The sequence below is a fragment of the Gekko japonicus genome, unplaced genomic scaffold (assembly GCF_001447785.1).
Source record: "Gekko japonicus isolate JY-2015 unplaced genomic scaffold, Gekko_japonicus_V1.1 scaffold4570, whole genome shotgun sequence".
NCBI classification, from domain to species: Eukaryota; Metazoa; Chordata; class Lepidosauria; order Squamata; family Gekkonidae; genus Gekko; species Gekko japonicus.
This window is the reverse complement of record NW_015167188.1, coordinates 18365-37323: the sequence shown is the minus strand read 5'-3', so window position 1 is coordinate 37323 and position 18959 is coordinate 18365. Positions and strand designations below refer to the sequence as shown.

Below are 18959 nucleotides of genomic sequence, written 5' to 3'. Positions count from 1 at the left end.
AGTATTCACCTCTGTCCTTTCTTCCTCCCCCTGCCCAGTGAAGCTGTATAACTGTTCCGCTGGCCGTTCGGACTGCAGCCGCTGCAAGGCCGCCCCCAGCTACTTCCAGTGTGTCTGGTGCATTCTGGGAGGGGCGCCCAGCTGCGTCTACAAGGAACAGTGTCCCACCAAGGCCGGCGTGCCCACTTGCCCATCGCCCGTCATCCACTCGGTAAGAATTGATGCCGTTGAGTCTGCTGGTCTGATAGCAGGGGAGGTCTAGGTACTTGCCTTGGGAGACGTTCTTATGTCTGGGGCAGTGATGCTCTGTGTTCTTGGTGCTTGGGGAGGCAACAGTGGGAGGGCTTCTGGAGGTCTGGCCCTGCTGGTGGACCTCCCAATGGCCCCTGGGTTTTGCCCACTGTGTGACACAGAGTGTTGGACTGGATGGGCCATTGGCCCGATCCAACATGGCTTCTCTTATGTTCTTATGTCTGTGGCAGTGATGCTCCGTCCTCTTGGTGCTTGGGGGGGCAACCGTGGGAGGGCTTCTGGAGTTTTGGCCCTGCTGGTGGACCTCCTGATGGCCCCTGGGTTTTGGCCACTGTGTGACACAGAGTATTAGACTTAATGGGCCACTGGCCTGATTCAACATGGCTTCTCTTATATCTGGGGCAGTGATGCTCTGTCTTCTTGGTGCTTTGGAGTTTTGGCCCTGCTGGTGGACCTCCTGATGGCCCCTGGGTTTTGGCCATTGGCCCGATCCAACATGGCTTCTCTTATGTTCTTATGTCTGTGGCAGTGATGCTCCGTCCTCTTGGTGCTTGGGGGGGCAACCGTGGGAGGGCTTCTGGAGTTTTGGCCCTGCTGGTGGACCTCCTGATGGCCCCTGGGTTTTGGCTACTGTGCGACGCAGAGTGTTGGACTGGATGGGCCGGTGGCCTGATCCAACATGGCTTCTCTTATACTCTTATAAAAATTCCCTCTGCAACAGAAACTAGATGTCGGGGACAGAGAGCGAGGTTGGAACCCTTCTGCTCAGCAACTAATTTTTGCAGCATGTAGGAAAGTCTGTTCAGACACATGTATCTACGTGTGTAAGTGATGTCAAATTGCAGCAGCCTTACAGTGACACCAGCAAGGGGTTTTCCAGGCAAGTGAGAAGCAGAGGCGGTTGGCCATTGCCTTCTTCTGCAGAGCCTTCCTTGGTGGTCCCCCATCCAAGTACTGCCTACTTAGCTTCCAAATGATGGTGATCCCAGCAAGGGGCTTTCCAGGCAAGTGAGAAGCAGAGGTGGTTGGCCATCGCCTTCCTCTGCAGAGCCTTCCTTGGTGGTTCCCCATCCAAGTACCCGCCCTGCTTGGCTTCCAAGATCTTCCAAGATCGGGCTATACCATGCTGCCTTCCCTCCTTTGGTCATGCATAAGATTGCCATGTTTCAGTTCCCCAAATTTAGGCTGCCTGATATTCCCATTGTCTAAATTGTAAGCTAATTACACAGATCAAGCACCTTGCTGCTTGCAGTGGTGGCCAGTGGCCTTTTGTGTCTGTTCCTGGCAACAACTGTGAAAATTTGGGGAAGGATTGGAGGTAGGGAGGGAGTCTGTCTCTCTCTCCCAGTGATGTGCTCTGGACAGGATTTGCTCACACCTTTCCTTCTCGGTCAGCAGAAAACTTGTTGGGACCCACTGTGGCAAAACACACTGGTTGTCATTCTGACTCCCCTCGTTGGATACAATGGTGGCTCCTAACCTTTTGGGGTTCGAGGAAGCCTTATTATTAGATTCGTGGAGGATAGGTCCATCAGTGGCTACTAGCCATGGTGACTTAGGGAAACCTCCATGTTCAGAGGCACTAGGCCTCTAAATCCCAGAGACAAGAGGCAACGTTTGGGGAAGGCCTCGGCCTCTACACCCAGCTGTTCTGGGGAAACTGGTTGGCTGCTGTGTGAGATGGGATGCTGGACTAAATGGGACCGCTGATCTGATCTAGCAGGGCTCTTCTGATGTTTTTATGAAGGCCTCGGCCTCTCTGCCCTGTTGCTGGCCCTCCAGAGGAATTGGCTGGCCCCTGTGTGAGGCAGGATGCTGGACTAGAGGGACCCTCACTGGTCTGATCTAGCAGGGCTCTTCTGATGTTTTTATGAAGGCCTCGGCCTCTCTGCCCTGTTGGTGTCCCTCCAGAGGAACTCGCTGGCCCCTGTGTGAGACGGGAGGCTGGACTAGAGGGACCCTCCCTGGTCTGACCCAGCAGGGCTCTTCTGATGTTCTGATCAGGGCAAGGCCTTGGGCTCTCTGCCCTGTTGTTGGCCCTCCAGAGGAACTGGTTGGCCCCCGTGTGAGATGGGATGCTTGACTCGATGGTACTATTGGTCTGATCCAGCAGGGCTCTTCTGATGTTCTGATGACGGCCTCGGTTTCTATGCCCTGTTGTTGGCCCTCCAGAGGAACTGGTTGGCCATTTTGTGAGGCAAGATGGTGGACTAGATGGACCCTCACTGGTCTGATCCAGCAGGGCTCTTCTGATGTTCTGATGAAGGCCTCGGCCTCTCTGCCCTGTTGCTGGCCCTCCAGAGGAACTGGTTGGCCCCTGTGTGAGGCGGGATGCTGGATTCGATGGGACTATTGGTCTGATCCAGCAGGGCTCCTCTTATGTCATTTAAACATTAGGAAATTTGGCGGATTCCACCCCCCCCCGCATGATAGTAGTAATACTATCAATATCTGCTGATTGCAAATATACATAATGACAAAAAGATCAAAAGTTCAGTGCTTAGTACACTTATGGATCTGCGAATCCCTTGCAGTAAATACTGGGCTAGAGCAATAGGGGTGGGGCCGATGTTAGCATACCCTGAGGTGGGGCAGCTGCCGGGACCCCCCCCCCCATGCCTCTCACGTGTCACGCCTCCATGGGCGCTTCCCTACTTATTCACTTGCATTCGTTCCACTGCCCATGCTACCAGCTTCCCAGCATGGATGGGGAAGTGCACAACGGTGGCACAGAACAACGTCACTCCTGAAAGCCACGCTGCCGCACTACCGCCTCCACGCACCAGCCAGGTCACGGATGTGGTGCAGGAGCCCGTGAGCACAGGCAGTGTGTGTGTGGGGGGGGGGAAGGAGGCACAGTCAGGTGGGGAGAGGACGTGGGGTGGTGGAAGGAAAGGGGAGATATGAGGGGGGGCACTAGGGGTGGTGGTGGTGGGCAGAAGGGACCCCCTAGGCCAGTGGTGGCGAACCTTTTAGAGACCGAGTGCCCAAGCTGCGACCCAAAACCCACTTATTGATCGCAAAGTGCCAACGCGGCCATTTAACCTGAATACTGAGGTTTTACTTTAGGAAAAACAACTCATACATTAACTTAACATGATCCAAACAAAGCAAGGAAAGCAATCCCAAAGGCTTTCATTTACTTGAAATTATTTGGCAGAGAATTTTACACTTTAATGATGGTCTGGGCCTGGCTGGGGCGATGGCACGCGTGCCCACAGAGAGGGCTCTGAGTGCCGCCTCTGGCCCCCGTGCCATAGGTTCCCCATCACTGCCCTAGGCACTGTCTGCTCAAGGCCCTCCAAAACCTGGACCCAGCACTAGAACTGTAGTAAACAGGAGTGGGGATTGTTGCTGACTCAATGACTGGGCCTTTCTGTTTTACTTCCTGTTTCTGAATTTAGTCGGCGCTGGAGACTTAGTTGTTGGAGTTGTTGTTGTTGTTTTTTTTAATTACAACTGAGAACAGACCAGCTAATCGCTCAGTTGGATAAAATCCAGATAATCAGGCCATGCGATAGCCCTAATCACATGAATCCTTTACCTTCAGTCTGAAAAGGGTAACATCTTTTTTTTTTTAATTGTAATTTTGACTAACAGAGAAAAACAAAATATATACACAATACATGACTGCATTTACACATAAGCAACCCTCTGTCATGAACAAAAACATAAGCATGGATGAAGAAATAGACCATCGATATGTTGTCGAAGGCTTTCACAGCTGGAGTTCATTAGCTGTTGTAGGTTTTCCGGGCTGTATTGCCCTGGTCTTGGCACTGTAGGACCTGAAGTCAAGGTGACACAGAGACTACCTTGACACAGAGAGTACTCCATCTTTCTGTGTTATACCTCTGAGGATGCCAGTCACAGCTACTGGCGAAATATCAGGCACTACAATGCCAAGACCATGGCCACACAGCCTGGGAAATCTACAACAGCAAATAGACCATCATTTGTGATCAACGATCTTCTCTATTATAACTAACTGTACTTTTTCTATTTATTACAAATGTCGAACAGAACATACTTTATTGCATAAAAATTACTTTTATATACTCCAAATTTTCACTTTTTAAAAATCTATATTCTGTCTTTTCTTCCTTCATATCTACATACATAGACATTTATTGGCATAACACAGGAACAATAAGGAAGGCCAGGGCTATTTTTGGGCAGGAACGCACAGGAACAGAGTTCTGGCTGGCTCCTAAGTTGGCCACACACAGCAGGAACTCATTAGCATAATAGGCCACACCCAACAGCAGGAACTCATTAGGATTGGCTACAGTAGGCGTGTGTGGCCTAACATGCAAAGGAGTCCCTGCTACAAAAAAAGGCCCTGGGTTTTGACAGCAAACAAGGTAAACAGAATAAAAAGCAAAAGGTGGGTGTGGCTGGATGACCACACTTCTGGCAACAGGGGGCTGCGACCTAATATGCTAATGAGCGGAGGTGTCAGGGTGTGGCCTATTATGCTAATGAGTTCCTGCTGGGCTTTTTCTACAAAAAAAGCCCTGAGGAACAAATAAATTAATAGAACGAATTAATAGATCATAACAAGTTACATCAAGTTACACCAACAGGGGATCATTTTTAAGCTTCTCAAGAATAGTGAACTCAGTTAAAAATATAACAATCCAAATGAGCACAAGGGGGATTAAGACTTATGCGCCCTTACCCTTAGCTTCCAAACATAAGCTGAGAATTCAGCAACAGACAGGGTAATTGCCGAGAATTTATCAGACGATAGGATTTTAAGATCATTGTCAGTCGAATTCCTTGTGGAAGGTAAGTGGGGACTGATCAAATAGCTGCGCATGGTAGAGTATTGGGGACAGCGTAGATCTTCATATCTAACATTTCATCATCACAAACATCTTGATGAGGCTCCACTTTGACCCTTCAACCTTACTTTTGAGCTGTGTAGTCCAAAAATACATTCCATATACAAATAAGATGTTAATTTTGCCATTGTCGCATATTTGGTTAATTGGTTCTTCCAGTCTGCCAATCCTGGACATTTTCCAACTTTACGTTTAGACGCAGATATCACCCGAGAGGGTGATAACCTCGGTGAGCACTAAGCCCTTGGCTACTCCCCGATGTTCGTGTAGCACCTCCCCAAAGTCTCGTGTTCGATGTGAGACACGCTGACGCTTTCCAGCGCTCCGTTGCAGGGCCCAGCTGCCCGTCCTCTGTGTCTTTTTATTAAAATCCGGAGAGGGAGGCTCCAGTTTGCTGCCTCTTGACGCCATGTTCCTCTTTTCTAGATCAGTCCCCTCACCGGACCCTTGGAGGGCGGCATGTCTCTCACGGTGACGGGGTCCAACCTGGGCCATCGCTTCGAGGACGTGGCCGACACCGTGACGGTGGCCAACTTGCCGTGTGTCCCTGATCCGGACCTGTATCTCATCTCTACTCGGTAAGCTGGCCGGGTGGACTGGCCAGTGTGGTATGGTGATTCAGGTGTCAGGGAGGCCTGGGTTCGAATCCCTGCTCTGCCATGGAGGCTTGCTGGGTGACCTTGGACCAGTCACAGATTCTCAGCCTAACTCACCTCACAGGGTTGTTGTGAGGATAAAATGGAGGGGCGGAGACCGACGTTCATCTCTTCGGGTTCCTGTTGAGGAAAAAGGTGGGGGTATAAATAAAATGAGCCAATAAATTAATAAAACGGCTCCCCCACCACACCCATACAGGAAATTATTTAAAAGAAGAAGAGGAGATTAGATTTGTACTCTGCCCTTCACTACCCAAAGGAGCCTCAGAGCGGCTGACAAACTCCTTTCCCTTCCCCTCCCCACCACAGACACCCTGTGAGGTAAAAGAAGAAGAGGAGGAGATTGGATTTATACCCTGCCCTTCACTACCCAAAGGAGCCTCAGAGCGGCTGACAAACTCCTTTCCCTTCCCCTCCCCACAACAGGCACCCTGTGAGGTAAAAGAAGACGAAGAAGAGATTAGATTTATACCCTGCCCTTCACTACCCAAGGGAGTCTCAGAGCGGCTGACAAACTCCTTTCCCTTCCCCTCCCCACACCACAGACACCCTGTGAGGTAAAAGAAGAAGAGGAGGAGATTGGATTTATACCCCGCCCTTCACTACCCAAAGGAGCCTCAGAGCGGCTGACAAACTCCTTTCCCTTCCCCTCCCCACCACAGACACCCTGTGAGGTAGGCGGGGCTGAGAGAGCTCTGACAGAAATCGCTCTTTTTCAGGAACAGCTCGTATCAGAACTACGGCTTGCCCAAGGTCATCCAGCCAGGTACAAGTGGAGGAGTGGGGGAACCAAACCCGGTTCTCCCAGATTAGAGTCCGCGCACCTAACCACCACACCAAACTGGCTCCCAACAAAACTGGACTGCCTTGTTCAAGGATCCAGAGATCACCCCAACTTTGGGGGTGGAGCCTGAGTAGGGTGGGTTTTGGGGACGGGAAGGACTTCAATGGGGTATAGTGCCATACAGTCCACCTTTCAAGGCAGCCATTTGCTCCAGGGAAACTGTCGCCTGGAGATCAATTGTAATAGCGGGAGATCTCCAGCTACTACCTGGAAGTTGGCAACCCTAACCCCATCTGAAAGGGCTACAGTAAAGATGCATATCTTGCTTGCATTGATTTTCATATCCTATTTATTGAGCTAGTTTGGCGTAGTGGTTAGGAGCAGTGCTCCCTCTAAGCTGTGGAGTCTTGCGAGCGAAAATTCTACTTTGTGAGCTACTGGCAGTAAAGCTGTGAGCGAGCGATTATGCTGCTGAATAAATTAGCCATCCTTCCTGAGCTAAGACAAAAAATCTGTGAGCTGGAGGCTAAAAAACTGTGAGCTAGCTCACACTAACTCAGAGGGAACACTGATTAGAACCGCGGAGGTTTGATTCCCCACTCCTCCACATGCAGCTGCTGGGGTGACCTTGGGTCAGTCATAAGTTCTTCCAGAGCTGTTCTCTCAGGAGCAGTCCTCCAAAGAGCTCTCTCAGTCCCACCTACCTTGGAGGCAGTGTTCCCTCTAAGCTGAGTTAGTGTGAGCTAGTTCACAGGTTTTTAGCCTCCGGCTCACACATTTTTGTCTTAGCTCAGGAAGGATGGCTCCAGGGCAAACTAACTTATGCAGCAGCCAAATCGCTCGCTCACAACTTTAATGCCAGTGGCTCACAAAGCAGAATTTTTGCTCACAAGGCTCCACAGCTTAGAGGGTGTCTGTTGTGGGGAGGGGAAGGGAAAGGAGATTGTAAGCCGCTCTGAGACTCCTTTGGGTAGTGAAGGGCGGGGGATACATCTAATCTCCTCCTCCTTCTCATTACAGATGCCCAACTGGGCCACATCACTAAATGTCCTATGCAAGATACATGTTTCAAACCAATCCCTATTTTTGGGTGCTTCTCTGAGTATTCTTGCATGACGGTTAAGAGTTTCTGCTTTTTATATGCGCCACTGAAACAACCTTGGTCCAAGGCTGTCCTTTGGATGGTTGGCTGATCTCGGTCCCGCTGGGGTTTCTCAGGTTCAAGTCCAGCACACTCCCTAATACAAACCAAAAACCTGCAATCAATCAACTACTGTAGTATATTTCCGATCCTTTATCATGTTTTTGTCCTCGAGGCTTTTCGTGTCAATCTCTTCCTTCCCTTGGCCATCATGAGGACTGGAATCTTTGAATTCTTTATTTTATTTTATTTTTAACAATTTTTATAACAAAAAACAAACAACCCCCCCCCCAAAACATACGTAAATTCGGGGGTACCATTTACATCAGTGTCCCATCTATTAGATTACCTCATACATTAACCAATTATATTCTTATTTTTTCCACCACATATTTCCATACACAAATCTTTGCTTATAGTGAACCATATAGTCAGGGGTCATTTCGTGGAAAAAGAAGTGCAGGAGCTCATTAGCATAACACATTAGCATAACTTATTTGCATATGCCACACCCCCTGACAACACCGGAAGTGTGTCAGAAGGCAACACCCACCGCTCAGGCTCCACTGGACTATTTTGGATTCCTAGCTATGGGGGGGGGACGCGCAGATCTGCCCTCACAGAGGAGGGAGAGCTTGTGCCTGAATAAAACTTGTTCTTACAGGTGCCACTTGACTGTTTTGGACTGGGGGAGCTTGGGGGGGGGGCTCTGCAGCTTACCTGGCTGCTTCTTGCTCTGACTGAGGGCTGCTGGGAGCAGGGGGCGGGGCTTGTTGCATGTGCCCGCCCCCTGGCCTCTTTACTGCTGGAGCTCTGCTCCTGTGCGCTCCTGCAGGAAATGACCCCTGCATATAGTTCATATCTTCTTCTGATTGGGTTGTATGTCCACATGGTTTATTTCGAGTACTCTTCCATCCATTTGTAAAACCTTGACCATGTATTTCCTTCATTTTGTCCTCTCAAGTTCGGCAACGTAACGCCTTGGGGCTTTCGTAAAGAATTCAAAGATTCCTTTGAGAACACATGTAAAACCTTGACCATGTATTCTCAAAGGAGTCTTGGAATTCTTTATGGAAGCCTCAAGGCATTGCGTTGCCGATCTCCATTGCCTTAACCAATGCTCCCTCTAAGCTGTGGAGTTGTGTGAGCAAAAAATCTATTTTACGACCTACTGGCATTCAAGTTGTGAACGAGCGATTTGGCTACTGCATAAATTAGTTTGCTCCGGAGCCATCCTTCCTGAGCGAAGACAAAAAATTGTGAGCTGGAGTCTAAAAAACTGTGAGCTAGCTCACACTAACTCAGCTTAGAAGGAACACTGGCCTCAACCCCTTTCAGACTCCGTTCAGTCTTTCCCGCAACCAAGTCCTTGTACTACTCCCCACAGGATTGTTTGTGATGTACCCCCAGGAAAACGAGGGTTATCCGGCCCCGTTGAGGTCACTGTGGGGGACCGCCCACCCGGCGTTTCTGACAGGAACTTCAGCTACCAGGTCGGTGCCTGACAGTGGGTGACCCCAAAAAGGGGGTGTAATGATTTCAAGTTATGTGTATGTTCCTTTAAAATGGTTGGGAAGTGTCAGAAGAACAAGAAGGGGGTGAAAGAGGGAGATGAGTGAGTGAGGTGATTGGTTGGTGACGGAGAGTGTGGGGGCAGAGCTAGGAGGTGGGTGTGGGGGCGGAGCTAGGAGGTGGGGGCGGAGCTAGGAGGTGGGTGTGGGGGCGGAGCTAGGAGGTGGGTGTGGGGGCGGAGCTAGGAAGTGGGTGTGGGCGGAGCTAGAGGGGGGGCGTGGGGCGGAGCTAGGAGGTCTAGGAGGTGGGCGTGGGGGCGGAGCTAGGGTGTGGGTGGAGCTAGGATGTGGGTGTGGGTGGAGCTAGGAGGTGGGCGTGGAGGCGGAGCTAGAGGTGGGCGTGGGGCGGAGCTAGGAGGTGGGTGTGGGCGGAGCTAGGAGGTGGGAATGGGGGCGGAGCTAGGAGGTGTGTGTGGGCAGAGCTAGGAGGTGGGTGTGGGGGCAGAGCTAGGAGGTGGTGTGGGGCAGAACTAGGAGGTGGGGTGGGGCGGAGCTAGGAGGTGGGTGGGTGTGGAGAGAGAGAAAGCCGAGGTTTCAGTTTGAGTCTGAAGTCTGAAGTGTTCAGTCAGTAGTTGTCAGTTGAGGTCAGTCTACAAAGTCAGAGAAACAGTCTTTCCAAATAGGAGTGTGAGGGGGGAAAGCTGACAGAGACCTGAATAAAAAGGGAAAGATTCTACCAAGCAACTTAACAAACCATCCTGTAACAAGCACACTTCTTTTGCCAATAAAGTTTTAAATCTTCTTTATTATTAACCCCCGAGTCTCACCCTCAGAACCAAACAGTCCAACGAAGGAGCCTTAGAGCTCGGGTACATTACTGTGGGAGAGGTTAATTGAAGACTGGGATTAAATTCCTGGTGGCAGCGATAGATACTTTTGAGTGAGAGAAAGAAACAACAAGAAATGTAAAGCTACATCATGCCTAACCACACAAAATGAGAGAGAGGTGCCGTCACAGGGGGTCTAGGGAGAGACTCTGCTTTGAGATGGGGAGAGAGGAGGTAGACATGTTCTGTCCCCTGTGGTGGAACAATACTGCAGACTTCCCACACGATGTCACTGGGAATGAGACAGGGCCAAGTCCGGCTCCTGCGACCACTCTCAATGCTGTTAAAAGGTACTTCTCTCCTCAGGACCCCAGGCTTCTTGACTTGCACCCCCATTTCGGCCCCATGGCTGGAGGTACTCGGCTGACCATCGCTGGAGAAGAGCTTCTGACGGGCACGGAGATTGCTGCCTATGTCGGGGACCTCCCTTGCCTCCTGTGAGTGACGGCTCCTTCCTTCCTCTCCTGCTGCTCGTTTAACGAGATATATATTACGCTTTCGTATCCAAATGGAGAATGTGGACTAATGAGTCCTCTAAGAAGTAATGTTTTAAACGATTTGGTCCCAGATATCTCCAGGATCGATCTTCTAAACAAAACAGACTCTAACCTGGGAGAACTGGGTTTGATTCCCCACTCCTCCACATGCAGGTGCTGGTGTGACCTTGGGTCAGTCACAAGTTCTTTCAGAGCTGTTCTCTCATGAGTAGTTCTTGAAAGAGCTCTCTCAGCCCCACCTACCTCACAGGGTCTGTTGTGGGGAGGGGAAGAGAAGAGGATTGTAAGCTGCTCTGAGACTCATTCGGGTAGTGAAGGGTGGGGTATAAATCCAATCTACTCCTCCTCCTCTTCTTCCTCTTTCTTCTTCTTCTTCTCCTCCTCCTCTTCTCCTCCTCCTCCTCCTCTTCTTTTTCCTCTTTCTTCTTCTTCCTCTTCTTCTCCTCTTCTCCTCCTCCGCCTCCTCCTCTCCTCCTCTTCTTCTTCCTCTTTCTTCTTCTTCTTTCTTCTCCTCCTCCTCCTCCTCCTCCTTCTCCTTCCTTACTGAGCTCACAGCAGCTAACACCATAAATAAAATGTCAAAAGTACACCCAAAACATAAAACCCCAAATTAAAAATCAGAACTCCGGACTGCTTGTGAACTGAAGACGTGTGCCTTGCACACGAAAGCTCATACCCTGAATAAAACTTCGTTGGTCTCAAAGGTGCCACTAAACTCAAACTTTGTTTAACCAAACACTGTCCTACATGAAACTCTTCCAACGGCCCCCTAAAGATCGAAAGTGAGGGGGGGCCAGGCAATGGTTTCAGAAACACAGGGCTGCCACTGAAAAGGCCTTCCCTCATCTGTCTACCAAGCGGGCATCTTTGATGGATGAAACAGTCAAGAGGGCCTCTCCCCGTGATCTTAATTCCCAGGCACGGACGTATGGGGGAAGATGGTCCTTCAGCTGCCCCGATTCCCAAGCCGTTTAGGGCTTTATCGGCTGTCTTGCAAACCTGAATTTTGAAAGAACGGATTGTGAGTTCCGTCCTTAGGAATCGGACCTGCTGATGACATCAGTGCGCTTAGACAGAGCAGTCTTATCCTCTCTTTTTCCTGCTGTCCGGTCTCTGCTGGTTTACGGCCACCCCACAGGGTTTTCACAGCAAGAGACATTCAGAGGTGGTGGTTCGTCATCGCCTGCCTCCGCATAGCAACATTGGACCTCCCATCCGAATACTAGCCAGGGCGGACCCTGCTTAGCTTCTGAGATCTGACGAGAGCAGGCTATCGAGGACGGGTCAACCTTATCTCGAGCTAAACCTTTTCTGATTTAAAGATGCAACCATTGTCTAGCTCAGGGGCATCGAAGTCATTTCTTACAAGGGCCGGATCTGGCATGAATGAGACCTCGTTGGGCCGGGCCACGTGTGTCATAAAATGTAATGCCAGGTAGCGGAGATATAAACTTTATAAAGGACACAAATAAAAAAGGGTTTTTTTTACTTAAAATAAAAAATGCTTAAAACATTAGCACTCTTGCAATGTTTTGTTTATTTAACAGTGTCTGATAACTGACACCTCTTGCTCTGAATGATTGCGTCAAACTGTCTGTGCTGTTGCAATCTTGACTACGCTGTTCAGGTGTGTATCTGTAAGCTGCAAACCTACGATGACGCAGCAGCAGCAGCAGAACTGGAAGAAGAAGCAGAAGACAGCCAGTTCCATTGTGGGCCTGATGGAAGCCCTCCGGGGGCCTGATCCGGCCCCCGGGCTGCATGTTTGACACCCCTGGTCTAGCTGATTGGTTCTTAACTGTGGATGAGGTAATCGATCGCGGGCAACAGAAAACACATTTGCTATGCGCCCATCATCTTTTTATTATCTTTTTACCGAACCTTTTAAAGCAAGATGAGAAGGTCAAATTTAAGAAATCCAAAGGCAATAAATCTAGTATTTCTGTAAGTGTTTGAATTACCTATTAGAGCAGGGGTGTCAAACATGCGGCCCGGGGGCTGGATCAGGCCCCCGGAGGGCTTCTCTCAGGCCTGCAGTGGAACTGGCTGTTTTCTGCTTTTTCTTCCAGTTCTGCTGCTGCTGCGTCATCGTAGGTTTGCTCACAGTCTGCTCCCTGGTTCAAATCTTAAGAACATAAGCGACGCCAATGTTGGATCAGGCCAAAGGCCCATCCAGTCCAACACTCTGTGTCACACAGTGGCCAGAAATACCAGGTGCCCTCAGGAGGTCCAGCAGTGGGGCCAGGACACCAGAAGCCCTCCCACTGTTGCCCCCCCCCCAGAGCCCCTATCTATACTTTGTGGTATAGTCATTTAAGAATGACCATTTTAGATCCCCCTACCTAGTTAGTATAGATAATCATAACTTCAGAGCAGCTTTCACATCTTTGCGTTTTGAATCAATGCCAACGGCCGTATTAGCTGACCGCTATTAGTAGAACAACTAAGGAACAGTGCTTTTGTATTTATGGCTCTTCTGTTATTGAGGATCTTCCCCATTATATTCTTGAATGCTCAGTGTATACCCAACCTAGGTTAAAATTTCTCTCTGGTATTTTATCAGACTTAACTTTCTATTCAGACTCTGAGAAGATTGTATTCTGGTTAGCTGATTCCAATGCCAATATATCCTATAGAATGTCTTTATATGCCTTGGCTGCAAAGAAAATACGGGCCAGCGCTGTTCTTATGGAACTAATTAATATTGATCTTAGTGGATACCTTTTAATTTTGTTAATTGCTTATAACTTCGGTTTTATGTTTTTATTATATCTTAAATTTTACTCAATTTTATACCATTATTCATATTTATAGCATTCCTCTCTGTTGTTACATTTGGTTTGTAATGGCCTATGGCTAAATACAAATAAATTTCCATTTCAGTGCTTACCTGAACAGCATACTCAAGCACAGTCATTTTGATGCGATAATTCAGAGCCAGAGGTGTCAGTTATCAGACCCTGTTAAATAAACAAAATATTGCAAGAGTGCTGATGTTTTAAGCATGTTTTTATTTTAAGTTTTAAAAGACCCCTTTGTGTCCTTTGTAAAGTTTATATCTCCACTACCTGGCATTACGTTTTATGACACACATGGCCCAGCCCAACAAGGTCTCATTTATGTCAGATCCGGCCCTCGTAACAAATGAGTTCGACACCCTTCTTAGAGATTAAAGAAAAACCTAATGCAGTCCGATTTGACCAGCGGAGGACTTCGATACGAGGCCTCAGACCTACAGAAAAGCATTGCATATTCAGCCAAGAAAATCTGTGGTGTCATTAAAATCCTGCTATGTTCTGACCCTGTTCCTTTTTCACACGGGCCTTCTTCAGGCAGCCGCTTAGTTTTTTGTCTGTTTCTGTCCCTGCAGCGAGGAGCCCGTGGAGCCGCAGGCGATCGTCTGCCGGACCAGTCCCAGCGCCAGGCCCCGGGAGGCGCGGGTCAAGGTCCAGTATGGCAGAGTGCTGCGCCGACTGCAAAAGACCTTCCGTTACGTGCAGAATCCCCAACTCACCGGGGCGTTCCCAGCCGCTAGTTTCCACGGGTAAGAGAGATCAAGAAAGGTGGCCGTGTGAGTTTGTCTGGAGCCGTAGAAAAGAGCAAGAGTCCAGGAGCACCTGAAAGACTAACCAGATTTGTGGCAGGGGAGGAGCTTTTGTGGGTCTTTGCTCACTTCTCGAGGTATCTGAAGCGAGCAGCAACTCACGAAAGCGCCTTCCCTGCCACACGTTTTGTTAGTCTTTTAAGGTGGTCCTGGCCTCTTGCTCTTATGGGTAAGAGGGTCACCGGAGGGGGGGAAGAGTGTATGGATGGGATTATTGCCCGGTGAAAGGAGTCACAGCCAGTGTTCCCTCTAAGCTGAGTTAGTGTGAGCTAGCTCAGTTTTTTAGTCTCCGGCTCACACATTTTTTTTGTCTTAGCTCAGGAAGGGTGGCTCCAGAGCAAACTGATTTATGCAGTAGCCAAATCGCTCGCTCAGAACTTTAATGCCAGTGGCTCACAAAGTGTGTGAGACATGGTGCTGGACTAGATGGGCCACTGGTCTGACCCAGCAGGGCTCTTCTGGTGTCCTTATCAGGGGAAGGCCTCGGGCTCTCTGCCCTGTTGCTGGCCCTCCAGAGGGACTGGCTGGCCCCTGTGTGAGACGGGAGGCTGGACTGGAGGGACCCTCCCTGGTCTGACCCAGCAGGGCTCTTCTGATGCTCTTATCAGGGGAAGGCCTCGGCCTCTCTGCCCTGTTGGTGGCCCTCCAGAGGAACTGGCTGGCCCCTGTGTGAGACGGGAGGCTGGACTGGAGGGACCCTCCCTGGTCTGACCCAGCAGGGCTCTTCTGATGCTCTTATCAGGGGAAGGCCTCGGCCTCTCTGCCCTGTTGGTGGCCCTCCAGAGGAACTGGCTGGCCCCTGTGTGAGACGGGAGGCTGTACTAGAGGGACCCTTCCCGGTCTGACCCAGCAGGGCTCATCTGGTGTCCTTCTCAGGGGAAGGTCTCGGCCTCTCTGCCCTGTTGCTGGCCCTCCAGAGGGACTGGCTGGCCCTTGTGTGAGACGGGAGGCTGGACTAGAGGGACCCTCCCTGGTCTGACCCAGCAGGACTCTTCCTACGTTCTTATGGCTCGCAGCCTGTCTCCTGGCTTGTCCCTCAGTGTGGGGTGTGAGGAAGGACAAGTGGTAGGAAGAGGAGATGCAGTGGAAGGTGCCACAAACCAAGATCAGCAATTCGCATGCCCATCAGCCTGTATGGTCGTGAGTACCTCGCCACAGCGTCCGCGTCTGGCTGAGGTGGGGAGAAGGCCTGTTCCACAGGCATCCCTGCTTTGCCTTCGCCATGTTTGAGTGTCTCCGCTGCTGGGTTTCCTCAGGGGCGGACGGATCATCTACGTGGAGGGGACCGACTTGGACGTGGTGCAGCAGCCGCTCATCAAAGCAGTCCTGGAGCCCGAGGAGGAAGCGGCGGATGCCCTCAGCCGGAAGAAGAGAGCCTGCGATCTCTCACCGGGCCCTCAGGCCTTGCTGAACCCAGCTTCCCCACGCCCTTGTGTGGAGGTGGGAGACCTGCTGGAGGTGAGCACGGGGAGGAAGGAAGGCAGTGTTTCCTGAGAGCCAGTTTGGTCTAGTGGTTTAGGAGCGTGGACTCTAATCTGGGAGAGCCAGGTTTGATTCCCCACTCCTCCACATGCAGCTGCTGGGTGACCTTGGGTCAGTCACAAGTTCTCTCAGAGCTGGTCTCTCAAGGGCAGTTCTCAGACGAGCGCTCTCAGCCCCACCTCCCTCACAGGGCGTCTGTTGTGGGGAGGGGCAGGGAAGGGGGATTGCAAGCCGCTCTGAGACTCCTTCGGGGAGTGAAGGGCGGGGTAGAAATCCAATCTCCTCCTCTCTCTGTTTTCCAATATATATATCTCCTGTCTGTCCTCTCAGTGCTGGGAACCTTGCTGTGCCAACTCTTCCACCCTCCTCCTCTGCCCGTCGCCTGCTGTGCCGCCCAGCGCCCGCCTGCGCCTCGTCCGTTTTGAACTGGACGGGCTCCATGTCCCCTTCAGCAACGCCAGCGGGGGCCAAGATTTCGCCTACGAGCCCAATCCCCAGCTGCGCTGGCCCGGACGGGACTCCGGCAACCGCCCCTTCAGCCTTAAGCCTGGCAACGTCTTGGACATAGAGGTGGGTCAAAGGACGGGGCCCAGAAACCTGACTGTCCTAAGGGATGTTGCGGTCAGTGGCTAGAAAGGTTCTCTAATGGCCGCCACTACTCTGGTTACAGGTCTCCTCGGGAGGGCCCCGAGCACCCACCCGACCCCTTCACACACTCCCTTTCTGGCAGGTTTCCCCTTATAAGTGACTGAATAGGGCATGAGGACCCGGGCAGAGTAACAAGCTAGTTTTATTAAAAGAGGTTGAACAGCAGCTGTAATTCAGTAACCTGTAGGGGAAATGAGCACAGTCAAGGTGGGCAAACCAGCAAAATAAGAAACCCTAACTCAAGGGGAGTCGAACTCATTTGTTACGAGGGCCGGATCCGACATCAATGAGCCCTTGTCTGGCCGGGCCGCATGTGTCATAAAAGGTAATGCCAGGTAGAGGAGAGATAAACTTTATAAAGGACACAGACACAACGGTAGTTTTTTTTACTTAAAATAAAAACATGCTTAAGACATCAGCACTCTTGCAACATTTTGCTTATTTAACAGGGTCTGATAACTGGCCCCTCTTGCTCTGAATTATTGCATCAGAATTTCTGTGCTGTTGCAATCTCAAGTCTGCTGTTCAGGTGTGTATCTGTCAGCTGCAAACCTACGATGACGCAGCAGCAGAACTGGGAGAAGAAGCAGAAGACAGCCAGTTCCACTGTGGGCCTGAGAGAAGTCTGTTGTGTGTTGTGACTGAACTGTCATGCTGAGCTTCAGTCAGAGCCACATAGAAGCTCTGGTATCGTAAAATGTACGTTCTGATTGGCTGCTTCAGACAACAGGCCAATCAGAGCTGAGGATTGTTCTCGGAGGGAACAATAAGCAGCCAGGTAACTTGCAGAGCCCACCACCCGGCCTGCCTTCAGGTGCAAGCTCTCCCTCCTCTGTGAGGGCAGATCTGCACGTCCCCCCCAATAGCTAGCAATCCAAAAGAGGGCAGCGGCACCTTTAAGACCAAGTTTTGTTCAGGTACAAGCTCTCCCTCCTCTGTGAAGACAGATCTGCAGCCCCCCCCCCCCAATAGCTAGCAATCCAAAACTGCCCAGTGGAGCCTGAGTGGTGGGTGTTCCCTTCTGACACACGTCCGGTGATGTCAGGGGGTGTGGCTTACGCTAATAAGTTATGCTAATGAGCTCCTGCACCTCTTTTCCCACGAAATGACCCCTGAGTGTCCAGATCACGAGAAGTTATGGTATCGCTTTACTCTGCTCTAGTTAGACCTCACCTAGAGTATCGTGTTCAGTTTTGGGCACCAAAATTTAAGAAGGATATAGACAAGCTGGAACATGTCCAGAGGAGGGCAACGAAGATGGTGACGGGTCTGGAGACCAAATCCTATGAGGAAAGGTTGAAGGAGCTGGGTATGTTTGGCCTGGAGAGGAGACGACTGAGAGGTGATAGGATCACCATCTTCAAATACTTGAAGGTTTGTCATAGAGGGGATGGTGTGGAGTTGTTTAATGTCGCCTCAGAAGGTCAGACCAGAACCAACGGGTTGAAAATAAATCAGAAGAGCCTTCGGCTAAACATGAGGACGAACTTCCTGGCAGAGCGGTTCCTCACTCAGTGGAACAGGTTCCCTCGGGAGGTAGTGAGTGCTCCATGGAGGTTTTCAAACAGAGGCTAGATGGCCATCTGACAGCAATGTGGATTCTGTGAACTGAGGCCGATCGTGAGGAAGGGTTGCCTCAGTGCTTAGTTCTCGTGACCCCTTTCTTACACGCCCAGGGAAATGCCGATCGCCACTTTGGGGTCAGGAAGCAATTTTTCATCAGGCCAGTTTGGCTTGAGATCCTGGAGGGGTTTTTTTTTGTCATCTCCTGGGCGTGGGACAGCGGTCACTGGAGGTGTGGAGGGGGAGGTATTTGTGAATGTCCTGCATTGTGCAGGGGGTTGGACTAGATGACCCTGGAGGTCCCTTCCAACTCTACGATTCTATGAAACAAACAAACAAATTAGGGTCATCTGATCCTTGGACTTTTGTACAGCGCGGTGTCCGGCCTGAAAGGGGGCTCCCCACTGAACTGCTTGCCGTGTGCGGATTCTCTTTCTGTGCCCCCGCAGGGAGACGGCCTGACCCTCGGCATCAGCAAGGAGGAGGTGACTGTCATCATCGGCAACAGCTTCTGCACCGTCAAGACCCTCACCCTGACCCACTTGTACTGTGAGCCCCCCCTGGAACCCCCACAGCCTCTTAACGCTTCTTCTGTGCTGCCGGAATTCATTGTGAGTTGACAGACTGAGAAGGTGGGGAGGAAAGCGTGTTTGTTCACAGGCCTTCCGGTTTATGCTCCCATGGGACAGCTTTTGTCCTCTTCCTCCTCCCATGTTTAGGGTTGCCAATCTCCAGGTGGTTGCAAAACAAAATGAGGGGAAATCTTTTGTATAAATAAACCTCCAAAAGTACTCAAAGCACTATTGTATGTGCTTTATTGTGTGTTGTTTTGTTGTATGTGCTTTATTGTATGCTACTTGTAGGGAAGGACAGCCTAGCAAATCCAATTTAATAAATATTAATAAAGAAATAAATATAATACAAATTATATAGAAGAAGAGATTGGATTTATACCCCGCCCTTCACTCGGAGTCTCAGAGCGGCTTACAAACTCCTTTCCCTTCCCCTCCCCACAGCAGACACCCTGCAAGGTAGGTGGGGCTGAGAGAGCTCTCTCGAGGACTGCCCTTGAGAGAACAGCCCTGAG

The 18959-nt window shown here is 50.5% G+C and overlaps 1 protein-coding gene across 1 annotated transcript in view; it reads left to right on the top strand.

Annotated features, from left to right (window-relative positions):
- PLXNB3 (plexin B3) overlaps positions 1–18959 on the top strand; it is a gene marked incomplete at its 3' end in the record, with an annotated part of 72186 nt that overhangs the window by 34933 nt on the left and 18294 nt on the right. The window contains exons 12-19 of the mRNA XM_015413147.1: positions 39–211; positions 5526–5677; positions 9068–9173; positions 10385–10515; positions 13946–14119; positions 15436–15637; positions 15992–16231; positions 18322–18483. Coding sequence (XP_015268633.1) covers positions 39–211; positions 5526–5677; positions 9068–9173; positions 10385–10515; positions 13946–14119; positions 15436–15637; positions 15992–16231; positions 18322–18483 — 1340 coding nt within the window. The remainder of the gene's footprint in view (positions 1–38; positions 212–5525; positions 5678–9067; positions 9174–10384; positions 10516–13945; positions 14120–15435; positions 15638–15991; positions 16232–18321; positions 18484–18959) is intronic.